Source organism: Magnolia sinica, chromosome 2, assembly GCF_029962835.1.
Source record: "Magnolia sinica isolate HGM2019 chromosome 2, MsV1, whole genome shotgun sequence".
Classification (NCBI taxonomy): domain Eukaryota; kingdom Viridiplantae; phylum Streptophyta; class Magnoliopsida; order Magnoliales; family Magnoliaceae; genus Magnolia; species Magnolia sinica.
In genome coordinates, this window is record NC_080574.1 from 9,708,508 (window position 1) to 9,735,742 (window position 27,235).

A 27,235-nucleotide genomic window follows, 5' to 3' on the forward strand; every position below is an offset into this window, starting at 1 on the left:
CCCAGTATCTGATGAGTGATGACGTATCCAATCACCTAGATTCGGTTTTATGGCCCCACACCAAACCCTCCACATAGATTGACATGTACGAAATATAGGTTATTTCCAATTTGATCTTTATATATCGGGGTCCATTTCAGCACCTAAAACCTTTTTGCTTCCACTGATCACTGGCGATGAAATTGTCTAGACCTTTAGCCCCAAGGGATCTTTTACCTTTACCACGGCAGTTGTGGCTTGCGTCCTTGTGCTCTTGATTCTCTCTGGGATGATAAGCTGGTTTAGTTTAAGGGAAATATTCCAAAGCACTCCATTACTGCCAGGATGGCCTTCTTGGGGCGCCTCAAAACTAAGAACATGTTGATGATATTTTTTAAAATTATTGATCATATGGATTCTCTTCTGCACCAGCAGACCAGAGACAATCAAACATCTTTTCTTTAGTAGTAGCTATATTCTTTGGATTTGGAAAAAGCTTCACTCGAAGCTATCTATTCCCATTGCCGTTTGCCCCTCTATGATTCAAGAAGTTCGAAACCTTATAAGAGTGTTCCATGGGTCTAGGTAGAAATACTGTTCAGTAGACTTTGTTTCTCTGCCCTTATCTAGCACATTTGGAGGGAACAGAATAACCGTATCTTTAGCTCTAGATCCTCCCCCCCACCCAACACCCACCCACCCAAAAAAATAAAAAAGAGAGAAAGATGTAATCCTTTGATATGTTCTGGAAGATGTAACATCCGAGTGCCACCTTTGTCTGCAGGCCTTTTATAGCGGTTGAACTATCCACTTGATTCCGGAAATTGTACTGGAAGAGTTCCCAAGCCTCATTGGACTCTTATCTTCTGCTGAAATCGATATCACCAGAGTTGGGCTCATATGCTTTACTCTCTTCTGGGGGGTTTTGACATTTATGGGTCAGGAGATAAAAAGCCTAGAAACCTTGTCTTTTGGCCTCTCCAGGTTTGATGTTCTTCCATATCAAGTGCTTTGGTTGAAATGCATGAGGAAGTGCTTGCTGCTGTTGAATACCTCACTACCCATGGGTTATGCACCAGTTTGCTCACTCAGTGCATTCCTACATTTCCGGCGTTAGTGCTCAAGTGAAGATTGTGAGTGCTCAAGTGAACGTTGTGAATAAGCAGCATAGAGCATTCGTTTTGAAATTGTCTAGTGCTCCCTTCGGTGCTACTGCTACTTACATAGTTACATTATCTCCAAGCTAGCCTCCTTTATTTGAGCCTTCTATTTTCTTTTCCCAGACCCATGGTGTGGGCTCCTCCTTTTCTTCTTGGCGGGGGTGTGAACTTTCACAGGCCCATGGCCCAAAGTGTAGGCTTCTTTTCTTCCCAGCCTGGGATGTGGGCTTTTTTTTTTTTTCATTTTTCCTTCTGCTCCTGATGCTCCTTTGCATTTCTATGGAGCTTCGGCCCCTTGGTAATAAAGAGAGTTTTCTTGCTTGCCTACATAAATAAATAAAATCCCTTGAACTTAAACACCAAAATCCAACCAAGTCATGTATCTGGTGGGAGGAAGCATATCAATGACCCATCTTTCTTTTCTTTTCTTTTTTACCATTCATATTTCTCAGGATGCCAAATGATCAACAAAGTTGGTCCACAGGATACAGGGCTTAGATATTCTAGGGGAGAGAGAGTGTGGGAGTTACTGTTTTCACACATTTTGTAAGGTCTTCAAATAGGGGCAACATTTTCAGAGTATGGCAATGTACATATAATACATTGACATGGACGGTCAAAGAGGTGCTTGGCAAGATAAACAGCTTTAAACCTAGCGAATGAACTGACTGCATCAACTAATCATAAGTCAAATTTGCAAGATTCCACTAAATACTGTCCGAAACATTGCAACTCCAATGCGATACACTTTTCCAGCATCCGACAAAAAAAAAAAAAAAAAAAAAGGAAATGATCGCATATGTTGCACTGTGACGAGAATATAACACGCACAAGTAAAAACCGGCAGAAAGGTCCCCATGATAATATATGCTTCTATGATTATCACACTTTTTCAATGCGAAGTGGCCTTTCAGTAGTAGGGCCTGTAGCGCATAGGCCTCCTGAATCGGGGAACTTTCCTGCAAAAGCATCCAAAGATCTTTCAACAACAAATCTAATAAGAATCAATGTATCATATACACAATCTTCAACCAAACTACATTATAGTCTACTTGATTTTCGTTTCCTTGATAAAGGTGGGACCATAGTTCAGTGATCCAATTTGTTGCTTTGATGGGCCAGTGTGATGGCTCATTCAAGCCAGAAATCTCCCACGTGGAAAAATCCTAACCCTTCAGTTGGCAGGCAGAAACTAGATGGTTGAGAACAGATGGTCCACATTCAAAAGGAAAAGACCGTATTCAATGGCCAGGACAAACAAATATGCAAAAATATCCTTTGCATGGGGATCATGTTGGGTCCCATCATATCAACAGCGCCACTAAACTATGAAACCCACCGTACAAACTGACAACCAAGCAAACTGAGGAGATCCTTGGCGCGTAAAAGGAAAAAATAACTGAAGGGACAACAGGCAATGAGCAACTCACCCATATCCGTAAGGGGAGTAGAAATATGGTGGTACATATGGCCTTCTGAACCTATAACCCATGTATGGATTGAAGCCCCTTCCTCTGTGCTGCTTCATCCCCGGAACATTAGTTCTTTTAGCCAAGACCTGCATGTTGGCTCTTTTGTTAATAAGGAAGTCCATGGAAGTCACAACCGCATGACGTCCAAATCAACAAATAAGTGAAAAGCTCACAAGGTTTAACCCACCTTTAACTGACGGCCATGTAGTTCAGATTCATTTAGAAGGAGAGCCTCCTGAACGGCCTCTACTTCCAGAAACTCCACATAAGCAAAACCTTTGGGCTGGCCAAACTTGTCTGTCAGAATCGTAACTCGGTTCACAGTTCCACAAGATTGGAAATGCTGCTGCACTTCTTCAGGTGTGCACGCATAATCGACCTTCAATGTTTTGACCCAGAAGATTTTGCACATAGAAGTTGCATTATAGATGTCAGATATCAACAGTATCGAGAACTAACGGAGAACTAGAAGGTCAGCCAGAATCAAATTTTGGTTCTTGGCTTCTTCACCACAACCAATCCATAAAGGCTGAGACTAGAAATGGAAAATAAATTTGGCGAGCTCCACTTTCCCTGCTTGTCCAGCTCCAATTGCAAGTTGGATGAGAAAAGCCACAGATCTCATAGCCATTCTTGTTCCACTGGCAATTTGGAGGGAAAAGAGCAGGGAACTCAAAGAGTCTGTCCAGATACAAACAACATTGACTAGTCTAAATTAATATAGCAATGGAAAGTGTGTCCAGATACAACATCCATGTCGAAATGCATAACCTTCAACATGTCAGTGAATAGCTAACACGGTAAGGCTGGGACTTAGGGGCGGGCATAACCTAGTCTAAACATATAACATAAGGCATAAGCATTAGCACTCTTAACCATAGATGAAATTTCACAGCATAGAGAGAGAGAGAGAGAGAGAGAGAGAGAGAGAGAGATGAAATTTCACAGCATAACAAGAGAGAGAGAGAGAGAGAGAGAGAGAGAGAGAGAGAGATTATTTGCTTAAAATTTTAATAAAAGTGAAAAGATCAATTGAGGGCGGAATGATTCACATAAACCAACTACCACCATGAGCTAAAATAAATCATCTATAGAGACTAGGAATGATTAGAAAATAGGCCCATCATTAAGACAACCTAGACAAGCAAAAATGCCGAACAATAAGACGACCCAAACCAGAAAAAACAAGTTGCATTACAAAGATAACAGGCTAGAGGACCCTGCATCCCATAAATAGTTTCTTCCTTTTTCTTCCTAGTGGATCCCTGCATCTAATAAATTGTTTTTTGGGATAATGACCAAATATCCTCACTGGTTCTTACAGGACCAACTGCCCCCTCCCTCTATTTCCATTCCTGTGTGCCAGTGCTTTAAAGAAATGCTTCCCAAACACCCCATTAGTTAAGAAAAATGAGAGCATGCACATTAAATTTATATGAATTTCCAGTTACGCCCTTATGCATTAGTATTTCAATATCACTTTTAACATAGTGGCGACTCTTCAACTATACAGGACAACGTTTCAACTCAGTTTAGATCATCCAAAATAGCTTACACAAATGTGGATGGTGCAACACCCATACAAAGTAGACTCATCATATGAATAGTCTAGCTAAGTGGAAGATGACCCAGATTCAAGGCCAAAGTCCCAGCGTATGGGAATACATACTTCCAGACGTATTGGAGCAAACCTCCACTGACCAAGAATGCAGCTACGAAGTGGAGTGAAATTGCTCTTTGGTCACACATGACTAAATATGATATCCATGCTACTCATTAGGTAGAGACCCCCATGGATGTTTCCTAGCTCAAAGATTAGTCTGTTCTTACTCATCTTCTAGGCCACACAGGCACATTGAATGTCATATGTAGTCAATTTCTTTTAGCCATCCACTCCTTTTCAGTATGTATTGCCCACTAGACTGGAGAGCCAGACTTTTTTCTTTTGTCTCATGAAACCTACATAAGCAGTCCACCTGATGAGCTGCTTGGATCTTGCATGTTGTTACATCCAAGCATTGTTTGGCCAGCAAGGACGCTCACACAGCTGCAAATAAGTGAAATCTGTCTTATACAGTGTCGTGGAGGCAGTGAGAATGAAAGAGACCTGTAGAGATGGGAAGCTCAATGGTAGCAGCCGCATAGTCATCGAGTGGCATGCCTACAATTAACCGAGCACTATGTGGGCAAGAATGTTCATAAGATCCACGCTGTCCATCAGGTGCACTGCCTCATGTTCACCTTGGAAACCAAAAATTGGGTCAGTCCAAAACTCATGTAGACCACACCGTAAGGAAGAGTTGGAATACGAAGCTCACCATTAGCTTGTATGGGACCACTGTGGTATAAAGCCATCCAATACATTCATGTTACTCTTCTCACCAAGATGAAGGTACTACAACAAAAATCATGCTATTCTGAAACTAGGGTGGACCACACCGAGTGAATTTAGAGGTTTTAGGCAGATCATACACTTTCAGATGGTGAGGCCCATCTGAGTTTTGGATCAGTGTGATGTTCAGGATCAAGGCCTAACATGGGGTGGTGCACCTAATGGACAAGGTGGATCTCATCCGCATGAAGCCATCCATCCACGGTGACGAATAGTCAGCCTGGTGAGACTATATGTAGTCACGCAAGCATTTTTACGGGGAAGAGGGTAGAGGCCCTAAAGGGTACATGGGGAACAAAATAGGAAAATTTAATGGGTATAACGTTTCATTTATTAAGAGGCTTGTTTAAAATAGATTAATGCATAGGGAGTTTTGTTGGAATCTAAATGTACACGGTGGTTGGGGCTTAAAGCAAGTGGGAGGGAGCTACTGGTTCTTATCCGTCGTTTTTTTTCCCCTTTTTCTTTTCTTTTCTTTTTTTTTTTTAATTTCTGGATGGTGCTGAGTCAACCAGTGTCCCAAACATTGTGATCATCATTCCAAGCAGCAGGGCATGACCAATGACATACAAAACATCTGCACGGGAATCACGTTGAAACTGAACTCCAATACCTTGAAAAGGAGAGAAATACTAAAACAAGAGCGCTGAAAATCCTAGTGAGATTAATTTTGGTTTTAAACAATGAGAGATTTATTGATTCGATCGAAGCCAAAGAATACAAAGTCTAAAGACTAAAAAAATCAAATTACAACTCAACCCAGTAAACAGGAAACCAAGCGAGAATCCTTGACGCTAACACCCATTCCATGACATGAGATTAAGCCTTTTGAAAGACCTCCATAACTGCCCCTTTTTGATTCCTAAAGCATCAATCATTCCTCTCTAGCCAAAGAAACCATAAACCCACAAGTAAATAAAGACGCCACACTTTCTTCCCAACCTTTCCTATCCCCCCACCATACCACACCAAGAAAAATTGCCCAATAAAACACAGCATCACCTATACTACTCCAAATAAATTGAAAAACCAATCGCATAACCTTTGTGCAAACAAACAACGAATGAAGAGATGATCCACCAATTCCACATCTTGATAGCACAACAAACAAACATTCGGGAGAATTGACTTTCGCTTGATAAGGTTATCAACTGTTAACACCTTTCTTCCCACTAGCCAAGCGAACACTACCACCTTTGGAGGTGCTCCATAATGCTAAACAGGCGAAGTCAGACTGAGCACTCCATTATTGCTCCTCACTTAACAACTTATAGATAGAATTCACTGAAATTTTTCCTGATTTGTCACTCAACTACATTGAATCTGATTCTAAGACCAACAGATTCACTTTGGATAACAAGTCAAGCAAACCAATAAGCTCCTTGATCTCTTCATCCGCCAAATTCCTCCTACGCAGCGGAACCCATATAACTTGCTCTCCTTGAATAGAATAACATTTATCCACAAGCAAGTCAGCCTCCAAAGCAATCCCCGCTAAACATGGAAATTTTGCACTAAACTTTTGTTCCCCCACCCAAATATCGCTCCCAAAACCTAATATTCTTCCCATCTCCCAAAGAAAAACCTACCCCTTCCCACACTTCGCTTTTCATTGATGCCGCCCATTTCCAAAGATATGATGACCTATACAATGAAGAAGACCTAACTCACCAACCACTTTGTTCCACCGCATATTTCATATCTATCACCACTCTCCATTTTGAACCCTCTTCTACTCCAAACCGCCAAACCCATTTTCCCAACAAAGCATGATTCAAAACCTACTAACTCCTTAAACCAGCTCCCTCCTTTATCCCAAGACTTGCATACATCATCCCACTACATAAGATGAAATTTGTGCTTGAGTTCTGCTCCCTTCCACAAGAAATCTTGCCTAATTTTCTCCACAATTTAATTAACACAGATTTCAGACATTTAAATAGTGACATGTAATAGACCGGAAGATTAGACATTGTGCGCCCTTGATTAGTGCTAATCTCCCTCCCAAAGACAGATATCTACACTTCCATTGGGACAGCTTGCTTTCAAATCTCTCCACAATTTTTATCCCAAAAGTGCTTAGCTGGTTTTCCAATACATAATGGAAGACCAAGATATGTAGAATGAAAAGAACCCTCCCTACATTCGAACATCCTTGCAAAATATCCCACTTATTCCTTCAAGATTCCTACCCCCAGTAACTCACTTTTACCAATATTCACCTTGAGGCCCATTGCTAAGTAATTTCAGAAATTCATACACTATGCACCAGAAGTTGGGTAAACAGCAGGACATTCCTCCTCCTCATTCCTTCTCCTCCTCCTCCTGCTTCATCTTCTCCTCCTTCTCCTGCTTCTTCTCCTCCTCCTTCCTCTTCTTCTCCTTCTCCTTCTTCTTTAATGGAACCAGGACAACCAAATCCTAAACCCAAAACACAGAAAACTTAGATCTACAATAAAGGATGCCCTGTACAATCCATGTGATGGTATGTAAGTAGCTCAAACAAATGGTCAGCACCCCCTGATTAATGTTTTATTTCTAGATACCATGGGCTGATGAATGGCAGCTGAATGTTTGAGACAATGCCACTGAACAACTGCACCATCCAACCACAAAAGAGATGAACAACCACAATGTTACCTTTTGCAATCGTGCATAGATTATGGAAAGACGGGACCAGGTGCAACATAGCAATGCTATTGGAAAAAACTTGAGGAATCTATCCAGGATCCGGATCATAAATGGGTCTTTATCAAGGAATTTTGATGGCATTTAGCTATTCAACATAGTGAGGATGGATTGGACATTATTGGAAATGGTGATAAGAATATGAGGCCAGAATTAAAATCTACTGTCCGGAGTGGAAACTCAACTTTGAAGTTATTTCTATTGCAAACCCAGGGCCATCCAGAATAGGATTGAGTCCATAGGAAGCAGCCAGAGAAAGGGCATCATGTAAAGGATTGAGGGTTTTCATGCCACTTCCCTGCCTAGTAATTGCAAATCAGAATTCCATTAGATGGGTTGCATATAGTTTATAAAGGTTCTGAACCACGGAAATAATATAGGGAAAAAAAAAAAAAGATTCCAAGAGTTAATTTAGAAAAATCGATGTAACAGCTAGTGACACTTTGATAGAGGCCAACAAGTTAGCCAACTCCTTAGTACCAACTCCTGAAAACTGAAAAGTGGTGTTTACATTTATAGTTAAAGAAGCAAGACCAAATAGGTTTCCGGTAGATTTTTTCCAAACATTTTTGAATGAGATCAAAGGTGATCCCATTACTTTCATGACAGAATTCTATGGAATAAAGACATTGGAGCCTCTTTTACAGCTCTGGTTACAAAGAAATAGGGTGCTGAGTGTCTTATAAAATGCAGGCCCACAAGTCTTATTGGAGGTCCTTATAAAGTTTTACCTGATGTTTTAAATATCAATGATATCAGCCGATATATCCCACGATATATCTGGTATCTCACCTATGTGATACGAAACACATAGGTAGTGCCGATATATCCCACATGTTTGATCCGGTAAAAATTTTCAATTTCTAATCCATTTTTTTCTTTGTTAAAATTATATTAAATCAGTGTCAAATGATAATAAATCCATTGGTTCTTCATGTTTTGCATGAAAAATCATGGAGTTTGAGCTTTGATTTTGATATCCATTGGTTTTTCACGTTCACCATGTTTTTTTTCGAAATTTTCCTTTAACCAACTATCAATTGAGACTAATTTCGCAGTATTTAGAGCATTTGATGAAATTATCATCACATGCACTCTAATTTCGAAATTTGAGTCTGATATGCAAAAAATTCAAAATTTCCCCAATTTCTCTCAAATTGCTTGCAATGTTGCACTCCAAACATGATATCAAACCTGTATAAGGGCTGATCTACTGATTTGTTTAGTCCTTATCAATTTTCGGAAAATAAAAATCATTTTTTAATTAAAAATTAATAATAAAAAAAAATTCGAAATTTCCCTTCAACCAGCTATCAATTGAGACTAATTTCGAAGTATTTAGGAGTGTTTGCTAAAATGACCATAACGTACACTCTAAATGTTATGCATTCAATTTGAATATGGTTGCATTAGTTCAATCAGACAACGCACAGCTTAGGACGCTATATAAAGAAAGCCCATTATGTGCACTTCTTTTTTGAGATGTTATGATTTAAAAGTGTATATTAAGGTCTTTTTTAACAATCCATAAAGTTTCATTTAAAAAAAAAAAAAAAAAAAACCAACCATTTTCCCAATGTTTCCCAAGAAGTGAGATAAATTACCCGATATAAACGATATATATCCTGCGATAACTGATACATATTTGTATCCCAAGGATGTGATACGTAATGCGATACCAATATTTCGAACACCGGTTCTACCTCATAAAAGTTAATAGTTCTCAGCAGTGTGATTTGAAAATCACAAGGGGCATCTTGTTTGGGAGGCAGACTCTTGATCAATCATGAATGCGTTGACTCCAGGTATTGAGATGGGCAGCCTGAAATCATTTTGTTGATGAGAATGGGGATGAGAGAGCATAATGTGCACGCTTGGCCTTCTTTGTTATAACTAACGGGCCTCAAAAAGGTTTCTTTAGAGGGTGGAAGGGTTTCTTTCATGGGGACTCATTTTCTCCATTCCCTTTTGTGATATTGGCAAAAAAAAAGCTCACAAGAAAATGTTGAAAAAAGCTGAGGAGAGGGCTTATCAATGGATTCAGGTCAGAAAAAGAGTACCAACTACCAAGTATCTCACCTTCAACTCACCAACTATACTCTTCTTTTCTGCAATGCAGTTATAACTTGGAGAATCTGAGAAAGACTGAAAGATGTCTTTAAGCATTTCTTTTTTTAAGCAACGAGATCAATCTTAAAAAGAGTGAATTATTGGGCATTCATATAAAGGAACGGGTGGAATATCTAATAAAAAGGTGTGGCCGTAAAGCCAGGAAGCCTGTCTCTTCATATTTGTCCCCCTTATGCATTAGAAAGCCGCCAAAGCATTTCTAGGTTGTAGTTTGTGGAATGCATTGAAAGGAAGCTCTCATAGAAAGCCGCCTAAGCATTTCCAGTCTCTCTTCATATCTTGGCCCGCCTTATGTATTAGAAAGTCACCTAATCATTTCTAGGATGTAGTTTGTGGAATGCATTGATAGGAAGCTCTCAGGTCAGAGAAGCAAGTTTCAAGTTTCCATCCTTTGGGGGTTGCATAATTCCAATCATCAACATATGTTATGCGGTGAGACAATAAGGCTGCATATGTTATGACCCATTTCAAATTTCTGGCTAGTGTTACTCATAGAGGCTGGAAAGGAACCAAAGGGGCTTTCTGTTGAAAGGTGCAGACAAAATGCACAAGTTTTACCTTCTGAAATGGGGAGAGGTGTGTAAAGAGCAATAGCGAGAGGAGGGGATAATGTTTCTGAAGAAAATGAATATGCACATTGCTTCGGGAGTGGCAACAGAGATTTGGGTTGAAGAAAATAGTCTGCGGTAGCAAGTGATTTTGTGTGAATATAGGGTTCATGCAGGAAAGCAGTTCACTACATGTGTGCAAACATAAGAGTTCATGTAGGAAAGCTCTTCACTCACTATAGGGCTTTTGGGCTATTGAAAGTGGTATTCATAAGGATCTAAATAGTGGTAACAGTCCCAGATATGATACGGCACATCAAACCGTGTTGGATTATACAGCCCACATCAGCCTTTTTTTCCCAAACAAATTTGAAAACTGGGGAGGGGGGAAGTAAAACACTATAATCTATTTACACCGGATTAGGGCCCAGTACATTGGAATAAAACAAAAGGGTGAAAAGGTGAAAGCGTAAAGGTTTACCCTTTTTTCCCAAAATGGTCCATTCTGCATCAATTCGGCAAACCGTATTCCTAGCATCTCAGCTTTAAACGGCAATAAGTTTTTCAGTCAAAATTTAAGATATGCTGCTAATTATGTCATTTCACTCTTCTGCGTATTTGTTGAAATAACTGGAGGACTAAAGCAAGAAAGAGAAAATAAGATAGAGATGAAGGTATCCAGTTACACTGGAAAGGATATTTGAATGAGTCTTGGAATGCTATATGCATTTCCACTTTCTAAGCAAAATTCTAAATAATCCCAACTTCTAATGGTTCAAACAACTCATCCACAGATACAAGTTGAAATTTCCCAGTCTCCAAGCAATTTAACTCAGCAGTACATAAAAGACATCAGACACTTGACTAACTACCGAATAAATTGTAGATGCTATAGAATAAATCGAAGAAGGAAAAAATCCATTTTGGATTTGCAAAGAGAATACTTACCCCCCTGGAGGAACAATGGGAGTCAGGAGCACAGATTCTACAAATGTTTTAAAACATGGATTGCGCCTTGACCCCTTTTTTGTGAGCAGTTTGGTCCAATCAGCGCATGAAATAAACTCTAGTTTAAATAATAGAACACACACACACACACACACATGACAGCTACTTTGCTGTTTGTTAGCCTAGTGGCTGAAGCATTTGTTTTCTTTTGTAGTGGAAGTTATGGGTTCAAGCTTTGATGCATGTGGTTTAGTTCTTTTCTTACAGACAGGATTTTAAGGTAACCCAGCTCACTGTGGTCACCAGCTCTGATCCAAACTGGTCGGATCACCTGGACAGGTGTCCAGGTTTTAAAACACTGGTATGTATTATATCTGTTAAACCTACTGAAAAAAGTTTGTCATCTGATGGTAAAATCAAATAACTGGCACTGAAAATCCAGGAAATGTAGAACATAAAACAAAAGGCATGATTCAATAGCTCCAGGAATCAAACCCCACTTGTTAACTGTTTTTTTTACCAAAGTCTTAAGCTGAGATCAGCTATTTGAGTTTTGCTCTTGCCTTGTTTTCCTTACCTCTGCTACTCTCAAAGCAGCAAAAAAGAGTCTTACTAAATCCTCACCATTTTCCTCACCTCAGTTCAATGTCCCACCATACTGCTGTGCATATCAACTACCTACAATCTCATGCCTCTAATATAAAAACCAGACCTCGACAAACTGCATAAGCACCATCTTAGTAGATCATGAATTATTATATTTGAGGTCAGAACTCCTTGACAGCCAAATCTTAGAGAAATAAAAAAACACATTAGGTACCTAAATTTTTTGGGAAGTAAACAAAGTGTATTGTCCAACATGTACATTCCATCTCCCATATCAAGTAATTTTTTATTATTATTGGCCTCTCTCCCATGGTTGGCATTTATATGGTAGATGGGCAAAAGTTCCAGACATGAACTTTCCCCTTTTAACCAGGCCCTGGAACCGCTGAACCGGTTACTGGCCATGGCAAAGGCTCACATGCAACTTCTCTCCGATAAAATACAAAACTTTTCACAATTATGTAGATTATGATGATATGTTATTAAAATTGATGTGTGAGGCATATCATGTGTTGTTGTTTTTTTCTGAAATGACCTCCGTAACCTCATGCACACATCCAACATAGACAAGTGACCAAGTTATGGACTATCATACAGCTCACAGTCATAAATGTGGAAGCCGGGATAGTTTATTCTTTGTAATGCTGTAACAGTAACAGTCACAGCATAGGAAGTGGACCAAGAAACTACCCAAAGTTAAATTCACCATTTTGCTTCATTTAGTATTGTCCACACCCATACAGTATCTCCACCCTGGTGGCTGACCATAATACGCTTACAGTAAGCTCCTCTTCTCTAAATGAGAGCAATTGGAAAGTTTGTACAAAATATGTGTTTGCAGTTGTCATTAAAGAAGAATTGATCGACTTTTACCAAGTTTCTAAGGTGCAGATAAATGATATCTAAGTTATAATCCCTTCATCCTTTAGCAGATCATGTAAGCCAATTCCCTTCCATAAGGAATGATTTGAATTGAAGTATTCAACAGCAAATTCCTCAAGGTATGATAGTGTATATATTCTAAACAAGCTTAAGATTGTCAAAAAGTATGAAGGACATCATCATGATCTGGGCAGAAATAACATCACAAGCAAGAGAGCAAGGTCACGAGAAAGAGATCGAGACCCCTCACCGTGTTCCGTGAAGAATATAGATATTCCAGAGACTAACAATCATCATCTTGACCAGTTTGGCTTCTGCATCTAAAACTGCAGATACCCACAGCTCCTTTCTGCTATCCCAACTCCCAAGCCAGCAAATAAATTCAGTCACTGTCAACTGATCCATTTTAGGCTCTGCATTGTTGTCTCAATGCATCCATCAATGCCTCAGAATCAGATTCCTTCTGGCCATCTAATTTCTAGTTCTTTTTCCCCTTTTTTTTCCTACTGGGATTAGGTCTATACCTATTTTTTTGCCTTTCATCTTCTTTTTTTCTTCTCATTTTTCTTACTCAAAAGATATCTTACATCTTTCACTCTTTCTTTTGGGGCCTTCTGGTTTTTCTTTTGCCCTTCTTTTATCTGATATTTCTTTTCTTTTTCTTTTTTCTTTTTTTTCTTTTTTGTTCATAAAATTTCATACATGTGGCTTTCCTTTTTTTTCATTTTTAAACCCAGCTTAATTATACCAGAACAACTTCCTGGCATCCCACATATGAGGCAACAATTCCCGGCGCTAAGTTATCAAAGAACTTGGGGACTGAAGAATTACCCTGCGACCATTATCAGACACTAAGTCAAAGCTTGACTCCAAGTTGGAAGTGCGAACATTCATAACAAAATATTGCCACATAACATCATCTACATGCATGCCTCCAAATATACAAACAAGCTAAAGAAAATATTTTCATAGTCAGATTAATCACTGCTAAGAAGAAACATCAACCGCTAATACAAATAACCAATCCTACTAAAGAGGAACTATGGGGCCCTGCTCATCTTCAAGCATACATGTTGTTGATGCACTGGATTCCACACATTTGGGACCATGAGTTGCCCCATCTTCAATGAAACACTCCAAAAAGTCAAAGATCGGAAGATCATAATCAATTGACCATTGAACTATGTTCCAATGAATGTAGACTTACTGTACTTTCTCCTCAACCATCTCTGTAAGCCATCTTGTCAAAGGGTTAGAACCTTCCAATATGGAAGCTTTTCAGCATAAACTCCAATGATGGTGAGTCTTATCAGACCAATGTTTTTTTACCAACAAATGATTGTCCCAATTTGTCAGATCCCAGCAAGTCATGAATCTTCAGAAAACTGCCTGCTGATAAGCAACACCCCCTAGTTCATAATGAATTACTGACACAGTGCAGAAAGAATACAAGGAGCAGAAATTAAGGATACAAGAAATATTTATATCGGAACCACTAGAAGAAATATAAACACATCAACAAGGAGACGGAATACCACCCTGTAATTCCTCCATGATAAATTACTGACACAATGAAGAATGAATAGAAGGAACAGAATTAAGGGTACTGGAAAATTTTATATCAAAACCACTTCAAGAAATAAATAATCAACAACGAGACACAATCTAAGGATATAGTCTATCAATAGATTTATCACACTTAGTTATGAGGATGGACATGTGACTGATAAGTTGATTTCATAAGTTATTTAATCAATAGACCCGGCTTCAGTAACTGATGCTCAAATTTCATGTAGTGCCCTATGTTCCACATGCAAATGTTTCACCGTTTGCCACATTATAGAAATCATGCTGCAAGTCCCAACTATATAATCTAAATATAATGCATAACTCCAAGAAAGTAGTTCCGGCCAGCTCATAACACTAGTTTCGATGACCAAAACGCTCCAACGGAGTCACAAGTGCATGCCACAAACTAGAAAAATTCTGCAAGCTTCCCAAACATTTATCTTCCCTGCAATCCACACCCCATATGTGCAGATTCTGCAGACAAAAACACCAACCTTCTGTTCAAAGTTCTAGCAGTGGTATGACCATTGCTAGATGCACCATAATACTTGTATCCAGTTTGATAAAATCCTTCTTGTGAACCCACCAACCTTCTGTTCCAAGTTCATGGTAGATATCAAGGGCCCAGGCCTATTGCTAAATGCACCTTAATACTTTATCCAGGTTTATAGCATCCTTCTCGTGAACCCAAATATTTATCTTCCCAGCAATCTAAACCCCATATGTGCAGATTCTGCAGACAAAAAACGCCAACCTTCTACTCTAAGTTCTAGCAGTGATATGACCATTGCCAGATGCACCATAATACTTGTATCCAGTTTGATAAAATCCTTCTTGTGAACCCACCAACCTTCTGTTCCAAGTTCAGGGTAGATATCAAGGGCCCAAGCCTATTGCTAAATGCACCGTAATACTTTATCCAGGTTTACGGCATCCTTCTCATGAACCCAACAGCTTAACAGCATAGGAAATGCCCCTGAGGTCGATGAACTGGAGGCATGCTCTGATTTCTTCGCATTCTTCAAAACAACAGGTACCAATGTTAGGGTATCCAGGGAGACTCGGACTCTGAAATAGACGCTGCCACTACGATGGCTTCACGAGCAGTCGAGCTACAACCCTTCTTCTGTGGGTCCACACAGCTCACGTGAAAGTAATGGTCTCTATAGGTAGCAGTAAGCACCTAAGTAACACACGCACTAGGGGTGACTTTGCGTGTAATGAGCACAGATAGTAATGGTCGCTTTGAACTTTTCGGTATAAAAACAGGCTATGAGGTGACCATTGTAAGACCTGCCTCAATAGGGTTCATGGGAAAGCAAGCAGCCTTGGTATGATGAGACTCAGCGCCACTTCAAATGGGTGTTCAACCCCCTTGACACAATCTTATTGCCACACTCTTAGAGGGTATATAACGCACTGGTGCCAAGTTGACGGTGCAATTTCATTCCAGTGTCATCTGAATAACAAGTGATAGGAAAGGCGTGCATCAATAAAACGGAAGGAAATGCACACTTTTGATTGGTCAGCATATGATATGAAGGTTTGCTGCTATAGTCAAGTCACTAATAGCATCCCCAACCCCACAAATGATCAAGTACTGGCCTCAATTTCACTCCAGGGAATCACCAAAGCAGCAAACACCAAGAGAGATGGCATTCACAGATGAGCCCCCATACACAAAACAACGATGCACCGTCATGCCCACTAATATAGCTGAGACATACAACAGAGGTCTAATATCAATCAAGAATATGATCACTTTGCATTGTTCATACTTCATACTTCTCCAACCCATTCAGAACTTCTCTCTGGTGGTTTAAGAGGCATGCCTCAAGTAATCATCTACATGACAAACTTCAACAGAGTACTCAACAGTATCATCAACTGCATGGGGTACATTTAGCAACACATGAGCCACACCACAAGCATATGTTTATTCTTTTAGTCACTTCTCCATATACTTTCAAGTCCCCAGAGTGATCCAAAGAATGTCGAACATAGACACCGACACAGGGCACCTTCCTTGTATGTGCCATGACATTGTCAATAACCACCCTCCGACCAAGTGGGGAATCGAAGGAGATCGGCACGGGCATCATTAATCTCAAGGAGGCATGGATCTATCAAACTCCTCCAAAAGATCAACTTGAATCAGAGATTGGCAACAAGTTCACACAGGGCTTGAGGCGAAAATTTCCTCAACAAATTGAACGCCGTACCCTTCAGCATCGCCATTCTTGCTATTACAAGCCCCATGAGCTTCGGGGCATTATATGGCACACCTTCCATTTCATAAGCTGAGCACCAAACGATTCATGGCATATTGACTCTAGTCATCCCAACAACTGCTTCATGATTTGGAAGGAGGTTAGCTTCTCATAGCCCAACTCTCCTCCAATAATCCTTTCATGAATGATATGTTGCCAACATATTTTTTTTGAAAGGTACTTAATATTATTAAGGAGGCTCGAAGGCCACAAAAGAGAAACAACAACAATAATAGGAAAAAAAAAAAAAACTACAATACAACAACCAAAAAGGACCCACAACCCGAAGGTAATAAGGCAACCACTCTCTCATAAAACTGAGAACCCTATTGAAAACCCCCAAGGCCGAACTGCTTTTATTATCTAAGCAGTGGCCATTGCGCTCTGACAAAACACCACAAAGGACGGCCTAAAGAGAAAAGTCCCAACTCCCAAGCAGATTTGCTGTGATTCTTCCAACCTTTAGAGAACTCAAAACGAAACAATGCTTCAATCAATCATGGTATAATCCATAGAATTTTAAACCATCAAAGCACGCAGGACTAAACTTCCCTTGTGAAGGAACAGTGGATGAATCAATGGTCCAATGATTTAGCATCCTCATAGCACGGCAAGCACACATTAGGAAGGACCATAGATCTTTTGTGAAGATTATCTATGGTAAGGATAGGATTTCTACCAGCTAACCAGGCGAAAGTCGCTACCTTCAGAGGATCACCAGAGAAATTGGTTGGAAAAACATGAGGATCACCAGAGAAATAGGTTGGAGAAACATAGTTGTTGGGGGGATGGGGGCATGATGAGATAATCTGGCGTGGAACTTCCAAATCATTGAACTTGATTCTCTGAAATGGGGCTAAAGCTCTGCAAAAACAAATGAAGGATGATCAGCTAATTTGCCTCATCATCTCGGAGATTCCGACAACAATGGAGGAATTCGCCCTCCCTTGCCCTTGGCATCAGAATAACATTCTATAACAGTAATCTCTGAAACTGCACAAACAGCCGCAAGTGAAAGGAAGATGTCACGAAGAGGGGTGTCACCATGCCAAGTAGCTTCCCATAAACAGATACGAGAGCCATCACCCACAGCAACGACCACACGCTCCTAAACAATAGGGGCCATCCTAGCAATAGATTTCCAAATGTGGGATGCCTGATTAAGAGTGGACTCCTTATTCCTTCAAACCATAGCAATCGAACCATATTAGATTTCCAAAGGCTGCTACCCCCTTCATTGGCAAACTTGCAAATCCATTTGCCCAGCAAAGCCGAGTTAACCTCCTCCAATCTTTTGATCCACCCCCCCCCAAGCAAAGAGAGGAGAATAAACCTCTTTCCAGTTCATAAAATGGAATTTTCCAGAAGACTAGCAACCACACCACAGAAAAACCTTTCTACATTTACTGATTCTGTCGATGACAAACTTGGGACATCAAAAGAGGGACATAAAATAAATAGGGAGGTTGGAAAGGGAGGCTTTGATGAGAGTGATTCTACCCCCAACAATAAGAGCTTACTCTTCTAGGGGAGAGTATTCTCTCTGCTCTTTCGATGACCTTGTCCCACGAGTGTTTGGGAGGTTTACCAATGTAGAGAGGAAGCACAGGGTAACATGACGAGAATGATCTCACTCAACAGCTAAACAGGTTAGCAAAGCTGGAAGACTCTAAAGGAGATAAGTTGACACCTAGAATCTCAAACTTGGCGAGTTTGACCTTAAGACTAGATACTAGCTCAAACAAACAAACAAACAATCTTATTGAGGTCATCCACCATGGATTCCACAACATCATATAAGATTAGGGTATCAATCGCAAATTGAAGATGAGTGACTTTTGCAGAAGTTGGGAACCAAAAAACCTTGAAACAAGTCCACATCTTGATTTTCTATTGGTAGACGACTTAGGGCTTCAGATACAATGAGTATAAGGGGGAGAGGGGGGTCCCCTTGGCGGATTCTCTTGAATGCCTTAAAATAAACAAAGGGGAAGCCATTCGACAGAATTAAAAACTATAGCAGAAGAAACACGTCTTTATCCAACCTCTACATTTCGAACCGAATCCCATACGAACCAACATATACTCTAAAAACACCCAGTCAGCATAATCATACGCCTTCTCCAAATCCAAATTGCACAAAATTCACTACCTACCAACCTGATGGCAAGAGTCCACATGCTCATGAGCCAAAAGGGTGTTGTCAAGGATTTGGCGACACGAGATGAACGCACTTTGGAAAGGAGAAATAATTTTTCCTAGAATGGTTCTCAATCTATGGCTCAACAATTTAGCCAAAATCTTATATAAACTACCAATAAGGCTAGTGGGCCAGAAGTACCTCAGAGAAACAACCCCTTCGACCTTTGGAATTAAGGCTATGGAGGAGCCCAATTCCGACAAAAGACAACCAAATTGGGGAAAAAATATCTCTAACAACATTAATTATGTAAGATTTCACCAAGTCCAAAAAAAAAAAAAAACTGAAAGAAAGCTAATGGGTAGCTATAAGTCAAGCATCGCATCCTTAATCTCCTCCTCTGAGGGAGGCAGTTCAATAGAAATGGCCGCCTACAGAAAAAGGTTGTTGAAGTGTAAGCTGTCGAGGGAAGGTCTTGGTCAATGGTCTTTAGAAAGCAGGCTAGAGAAGATATCGATAAATGCAACTGAGATGAAATCTTTGTCCTCCAATCTGATTCCATTAACCACCAGAGAAGAGAGAGTTGGCGCGGACTCGGCCGTTGTCTATGTCATGAAAATATCTCACATTTTTATCGCCTTCTTCGTGCCTTGTAGCCCGCAAACATTGTTGTCGCTTAATCTCTTCTTCCTTGAGTCTAGAAGAGTACTTAGAAGAAAGATTATCCATAAATGCTTTATTTTCATCATACAGGGGGCATTTTCTTCCAATATATCCAACGCTTGAAGCTCCCAAAGAATCAAATCGAGCTCTACCTCCCTTTGACCAAAAACCTCCTTGTGCCACCAGAGAAGAGATAGAGTTGGCGTAGACTCGGGCTTTGGCTATGTCATGAAAAAATCTCATGTTTTTACCGCCTTCTTCGCGCCAAGTAGCCCACAAACATTGGTGTCACTTAATCTCTTCTCCCTCGAGTCTAGAGTAGTTAGAAGAAAGATTATCCCTAAATGCTTTATTTTCATAAGACAGGGAGGCATTTTCTTCCAATATATCCAGCGCTTGAAGCTCCCAAAGAATGAAATCGAGCTCTACCTCCCTTTGACCAAAAAACCCCTTGTGCCATCTATGGAGTTTCTCTTTAAGCATATTCAATTTGTGGCGGATCATGAAACCCGAACGACCTGCGACATCTAAAGAAGACCACCAACGTGCAACATAACCCAATGCTATGACCTATTTTTCTTTTAAGGTTAAGGAAATTTTATTAGAGAGGCATGCACACAATAAGCAAAACAGGAAGAGAATACAAAAGCAATGAAAAGAAAAGAAACCCACATGGGGCCACACCCAATACTACCCTTAACAACCGGCTAATTTCCAAGCAAACATCCACCCTTTGACTTGGTTCGTTATCACCTCGACTAATCCAAAAGAGCCTTGAAACTGACGCCTACTTCTCTCCCCACATATAGACGACCAAACAGCCAGAAGCAACATAAGCCAAGAACCACTATCTCATCTCCTTTTCCCCTGTGGCCTCCATAAAAACCTCTGAAAGTTGTGGGAAAAGTATTCATCAACAATACGAGATTTCATCTAGGCAATGTTGACAAAAACAAATTTTGGGAAGATCTATAGGTTTGCAGCTCTCCATTGGATAGAATCAGATTTTGGGAAGATTTATGGGTTTTGCTACTCTCCATTGGCTCAAAGTTTTCCCAGACTATGCCTGTTGTCAGTTGACAATGTGCTTATGACTACTTTGAAATTATAGGCGGAATAGCGTCGAAATGTGAATTTTAGGAGGAGCCTTCATGATACAGAAATTAGCATGTTTTCTGAATTGTTTAGTACTAATACCTTCATCTCCCTTAATGAAATTGATGAAAGAATATGGGGCTTCAGCCCCTTCCTCATCTGAAAATCTCTTGGCAAATGAATTTTACAAAGCAAATTGCCATGTATCACAACCTTATCCGCCATGTGAAGGAGGGAGTTGTTGGCTCTTACTCAAGCTGAAGTTTGTGTCAGACAAACGCAGCACATAAAATTGAAAAAGGAGGAACATTGCCTTTCCTGATGTGTTTTTTTCCTATTCAAAAGCCAAAGGAGTCAATAGACCACCTTCTTTGCATTGTATCGCAGCCTTATCCGTTGAAAATCTCTTGCCAAATAAATTTTACAAAGCAAATTGCCCTGTATCGCAGCCTTATCCGCCATGTGGAGGAGGATGGAGTTGTTGGCTCTGACTCAAGCTGCAGATTGTGCCAGATAGACATAGCACATAAAATTGAAAAAGGAGGAACATTGCCTTTCCTAACGTGTTTTTTTTTCTATTCAGAAGCGAAGGAGTCAATGGACCACCTTCTTTGCATTGTAGTTTCATTGCATTGTAGTGTTTGGTTGGTCTACAGGCCCATTCAAACCAAGAGGGAAATTTTCTTGGAGTATGCTCCAACAGATGCTTGTGAGAAATACATATAAAGAGAAGAATAGAATAGATTCTTAAAGGCGTTGCGACTCCAAGACACTGAGTTGAACAATGAATTAAATCTGATTTGGCCAGCTGGGGTATGGTTGAGAAAGACCTTGGAAGTTGTATCGCAGGAGATCCTTTAGGACCTATGTTCCCTAAAATCAAATGTTCTTGGAGGCAGCCACCCCAAAAATTGGTGGAACTAAATGTTGATGGTTGCTCATTGGGGAATCTGAGCATTCGGATATTGGCAGAGTAGTTCAAAACAATAACAACATGATTAAGTTTATCTTCTCTAGCCATATCAGTTATGAGGATTCAAATAATTACAAGGTAAGTTGGAGGCCATAGTAAAGGACTCTCTAGAACAGGAAACCTTCTCAGGCAGCCCGATAATGGAAGGTAACTACTCCAAGTTGTTGTGTCTTGGGTTGCTGCTTCGAGTAGAGCTCCTTGGAGACATGGCTTTGTAACTAACGAGATAATTTCGAGGGCTGCAGATGAGCCCACAATTTTTTTTCCCTGTTCTTCCAAGAGATGTCAATTCTTTAGCAGAGGCTCTTCCTAAAGATGTTCTCAAGCTCTCTTGTAATCAGAGACTGTCTTCCATTGCCTTTAGGAGTACCGTCTCCATTTCCTTTTCTTCTTTTTTTTTCTTTTTTTGTCTAACTTAAATATATATAAATAAAAAAACTCAAATTTATTATTGTCTCCAGCAACAAATCATATATTCGTCAGAAAATATATAAGTAGCTTACTAAAAAATGGTTAGACAAATGAAATATGCTCTAATAACAAATTGCTCTTATAGCTTGAAATAAGTAAATTTCAAAACTTACATTACCAACAAACACCGATCGAGAATCTGCCTCCTCCCTACTTGCCTGTGTTGCAGCTGCACTATTAGGATCTGCATAGACAATGCAACCCAAAAAATGGAATGGAGCATGGATGTAAAATAAACAAATAAACAACATAACTGCATCCATACAATATATTGTATTCGCTTTACAAAAGAACACATTTAATGAATCCAGTCAATCAATAGAGGCATGTCGTAATGGGTAAAAGCATTTTTCCTGAAAGATGAAGAGAATTTATTAGAAAAGCCTGATGGGCAAAAGATACAAGAACCCCACCAACCTCACAAGCCAAGGTCAGGGGAAGATAACCAAAGAAATACATCATTCATTACCCCTGAAGAACCATCAAATCCTCACTGATATCCTTAAAAATCCTGCTATTTCTTTCCCCTCCAAATAGCCCATAACTAATAGAAGGGACAGGTCCCATTCCTTTCTCCTCCGGGAACCACCTCTTCTCCCATGCCAACCTATAAAGAGGCCTTTGATCAAGCCTAGAATAACACAATGGACATTGAATCGATTGAAAATTCCTTCCCAAACCTTGCGAGCAAACCTGCAGTGGATGAATAACTGGTTCAAGGATTCCGTATCTAAAACACACATTACACAGTGGCAAGGAATTATCATGAATCTTTTGCAAGTCGTCAATTGTGAGCACCTTGTTACACCCCACCAACCATGCCAAAGTTGCAACCTTGGGGGCCATTTCCAAACATGGAACATATGAGAGCACTCCACCTTGAGAATATTCTTAGAAATAAGATTGTAAAAGGAGAGCGCACTGAGAAGTGACAGTTCTCCTTGGTCCAAATCATCAAGTTCCCCCCTCCCTAGAAGGTCTTACACCAAGGGGCATTTGTTGGAGGCAAACAAAAGCCTCCACTTCCTTATTTGAAAGGTTCTACCTACGAGGGTTCAAACCAGGCAAGTACCACACCTCAAGAAGCAACCTGTTTACCAAGATCTCGCACGGCTAAACCGCCAACGGGCGGAAAAGCATCACAAAGTGGAAGGTCCTCGATCCACATGTCACTCCAAAAGTATTCTCTCACCATTTCCAAAGTAGAATCTAGCCCCTTTCTTGAATTTTGACATCATTTTACATGTCAACTTTCAAGCCCCTTAAGCTCTACAAAAAGAGGACTCTCTCACCCACCACCCATTATGGGTGGTCCCATATTTGCAAGCAATAACCTCTCTCCACGGCCTCCCTTCCTCCGACCCAAATCACCAAAGCCATTTCCCCAGCAAAGCCAAGTTCAGTGTGTCCAACCTTTTAATCCACACTTCCCCTTATAAGGCCTACAAACCTCCTCCCACCTGATAAGATGAAATTTCTTCTTCTTTTTTTCCTCCCCCACTTTCTTCCAAAGCCATCAATTATTTCCTAGCATTGCAGCTGTTGAAGTGATAAAGTCCCTTGATATACATTGATACACTACACTCTAACAACTTCAGCTTTTGGAGTAAATGGTTGTTTGACACGGTATCAGAGCGGATGGTCCTATGTTCGAATCTCAAGAGCAGCAAATATGCCTCGCTAATATATTATTCTCCCGGGGGGGGGGGGGGGTTCAGGAAAATCAGGTCCAGCCCAAGGACCGGGAAATTAAGCCCGGCCTATTTATGGTGCGAGTGTCCCTCCACCTTCGTCAATATGTTCCCGTGCAGAGTTCCCACCTCGCACATGCGCGGGGGTGTTGAAGTGATAAAGTCCCTTGATATACATTGATACACCACACTCTGACAGCTTAAGCTTTTGGAGTAAATGGTTGTTTGACAGCAGCCACCTAATGTATTGAACAACCCAATAATTGGGCCAGGTCATCTACATGGTGAGATCTGTTGCACAGCTCAAATGTCCCACACTCCCTCACAAATATAAATTTTGCGCATGGATCAGCATGCGGCTATGTACAATTAGTACTAGAACACATCTCAGTAGATTCCTCCATCATTGAGAACTTGAATCACCTACTTAAAAATCTAACTCATGAACCTTCTCATTCTCAAACTACATGATGCAAATCCCGAAAGGGGAAGCATATAGATCAATAAGAAAAGAAAGAGATTGCACATTACCGCGCCTTATCACCAACTTCTGCTCCTGCACTTTTCAGACCATTTGACATGCCTCAGCTACATTGTTGAGCCAAACTGTTACCGGTTCTCTTTGAATCTCGAACTGTAGCCCATTGCAATAACACGCCACTTGTTGTCTTACAATTTCTGTTAGGTAGCACCGAATGACTAAGTCATAATAACACTGTGTACTCCTCCACGGTTAGATTGTCCTATCGAAGCGTGAGGAGCTCGTGAAAAGAGATCGTCTCATAATCCAGCGGTATAAACCTTTACTTCATTCTTGAGGAAGGCAACAACATTGTAGATCTTCTTCAATTGCGTACCACCAGTCTTGAACTGCACCTTTAAGTTTCAAGGCAGCAAAACGCAACTTAACAGCTTCTTCCATTTCGTACCAACAAAAATATCACTCCATTGACTTTAGTCAGTCAATGAACACTTTGGGATCTAAATTACCATCGTAATCTAGAATATCAATCTTGACGTACTTAGCGGGATCTGAAGTGCGAATATTCCTTCCTCCTTTAAGATAAATTGGATGATCTAGTTGTTCATCCATCTGGCTCCCGATTGCGCAAAGTGATGATGTTGGGTCCCATAGCCAGGCTCATATTCTTCTTGTTGGAAATCACAATTCCAACCAAGATGCATTGAGTCAACATTTCCGGACTCCAATTCTCCATAAGGTCATCCATAAAGGTTTTGCGATTTGGATTGATTCCCTTGTTTGCATTTTCAAGAACAATAATACATTCTTCCAAAGCATTCATTCTGACTGTGGAACGGGACTCTAGATCATCCACCCGTTTTGTGATCAAATCGACCACTTGTTGCAAGGTTGTGACAGTTTCATCTTGAAGTTGCATAGCCATCTTAGGATTGTAAATCATCCCTCTTCTAGTGCAGCATATAAGACAATGGGATTTCACAAAGCATGCGAGAAGTTTGTTTTCTTCGTCTTCTTCTTTTGGTAAGGAAAGAGAGGAGGAGCAAAGAATTGATGGGTTGGAACAGGATCAGGATGTAGTACAGTTGGAAGGATTTGTTTTTGTACGGTTAGGGTTTGGTGATTTTGGGATGGGAAAAATAAAAGAAAAGAACATGAAAGATGATGAATGGATGAAGGGAAAAGATAAAAGGTTGGATTGAGATGAAAATTTACCTTCTTCTAGTTTTTCCCAAGAGCATAACTTGTTCTGATACCAATTTGACGCAAATCCCGAAAGGGGAAGCAAATAGATCAATAAGAAAAGAAAGAGGTTGCATGAAAAACCCAACAATCCTCAAGCCGAATGCTAAAGATCAACGAATGCAAGACTGTGAGCAAGCTCAACCCCCACCCGCACCAAAACAACTATCGTGGAGAAAATAAGATAATTTCATCCAACTTGTCTTATTGCATAGGCTATAGGCTCTATTTATAATCAGCCCTTACAATATGTAATCAAGGCTATGGAATATAAAAATCTGAGAATATACGAAAGCACCTAAATAAAAAAAGCATTTTAATTAAGAGAGTGCCTAAATAAGAAGATAAATAAGAGAGAAAAATCTAAAATTATCCCCGGCCTAAATTAAAGATATGAAAGAAAGGAGAAATTTCCTAATCTGGAGATTTGAAAGAAAAGGAAAGTAGTAATGGGCTAAAAAGAGAATGTGGTCCTTTTCTTGTACACGCATGTGGAGCGTGCACGTATGGGATGTGGGGCGATTGCATCAGTACAGCTCTACCAAGCTGAGGAATTTCAAATTATTAACAGTGAGTGCCGATTTTGTGAACAGAGGTACAGGCAAGGATGTGTTTCATGCGCCACATTGCATTTAGATCCGTCCTCTTGTATCTAGCCCTAATAACACAAGGATCAATTTTTATGCACCATGATGTCTTAGATTTTTCCTCTTGTACATTTCCCTAGAAAATAACAGAACGGCAACCAACATCTGAAACACCGAATCAGGAGCTCTGACTCAGAGAAATCAGAAAGAAGAGTGAGGTTACCTTGTACGGATCCCATTTCCTTCTCAACTTTCGCCTGCATTTCGCGGAGAGCAGCAGCTTCTTCTTCCATCTCCTTCAGCCGCTTCTTCATCTCGTCGAGCTCCTGCAACTGCACAGATAGAAGAAGGAAAACGGGTTAGGATTCTGAGCCATCTCGTCAGAATATCTTCTTCTGATTTTCGGGGGTCGTTTGGCAGCGTGGATTTAAAATCGTTCGGAATCCAGTAGATTTTGAAACCTGTCCAACAAGAGGATTTTGCAAATCAGCCTTGAGGTGGGAATGCAAAAGGAGCTCTTTTGAGGGACTTTGGTGAAATAAAAATCCAAACCCTTCAAAATCCTTGCTGCTAAACGACCCAACAAATTGAAGTCCCCACAAATCCCAGAGAATCCACACTTTGCAACGACATCTTAGGGTTTTGGAGATCGCGAGATGGTATGAAATGGAGAAAGGAAGAAGAAGAAGAAGAAGGGAGTGAATGACCTTGACAGCGTCTTCGTCGGTCCTGGACATATCGACGTCGGCATGGTTGGCGTCCATCTCTGCCTCCATCTCTCCCACGTCTGGAATATCTCCACCATAAACTTCATGCTCCTCTTCATCCATCTGTCTCTCTCTCTCTCTCTGGACTCAGATACGCGAAGCTAGCGGAGTGATTCGCCCTCGGGGAATTTATAAGGGAGCTTTGCTAAGTTCGTCCCTTGCCCTGATTCTCGATGACAATCGATGATCTGGATCGTTCATCTAAAAGCACCCGCCCTGGAGAGTGGAAGAGTCGAAGTTGGATACTCTGCCAATGTCCCGGTTGATACGTAGGCGCTACCAACTTGTACAAGTGGCATACAAGCAACTGCAGTCAAACCACGAAAGTTGCGATCGCAGTCAGTTCTCTGAATATGGGAATTATGCACTGTTGAGTAGGTCTGTCAACGTGCCGGGACGGGCCTGGGTAGGTCCCGGCCCGGATTTATAACTGTTTCTGGCCAGGCCATAGGGCCGGATCTATTAAAATTTTGATATTTAA

General features: G+C 40.5%; 1 protein-coding gene across 1 annotated transcript; it reads right to left on the reverse strand.

Moving 5' to 3' along the window:
- Positions 1-1,799: 1,799 nt before the first annotated feature.
- Positions 1,800-26,991, reverse strand: LOC131234263 (polyadenylate-binding protein 2). The gene is made up of 6 exons (XM_058231053.1): positions 26,695-26,991; positions 26,211-26,319; positions 22,100-22,170; positions 2,799-2,990; positions 2,570-2,697; positions 1,800-2,098 (listed from the first exon to the last, which is right to left on the reverse strand). Exons 1-6 carry the CDS (start codon positions 26,815-26,817, stop codon positions 2,050-2,052), a joined length of 672 nt encoding a protein of 223 aa, XP_058087036.1. The 5' UTR covers positions 26,818-26,991; the 3' UTR covers positions 1,800-2,049.
- Between the last annotated feature and the right edge of the window lie 244 nt (positions 26,992-27,235).

Bases quoted from the DNA above. Each gene is read 5' to 3' on its own strand.
- LOC131234263 (XM_058231053.1), bottom strand. From the start codon at position 26,817: ATGGATGAAGAGGAGCATGAAGTTTATGGTGGAGATATTCCAGACGTG. The intron at 22,171-26,210 runs GTAACCTCACTC...TTGTCTATGCAG, and splicing joins GGAAATGGGATCCGTACAAG to ATCCTAATAGTGCAGCTGCA. The intron at 2,099-2,569 runs GTGAGTTGCTCA...ATGCTTTTGCAG, and splicing joins TACTCCCCTTACGGATATGG to GAAAGTTCCCCGATTCAGGA.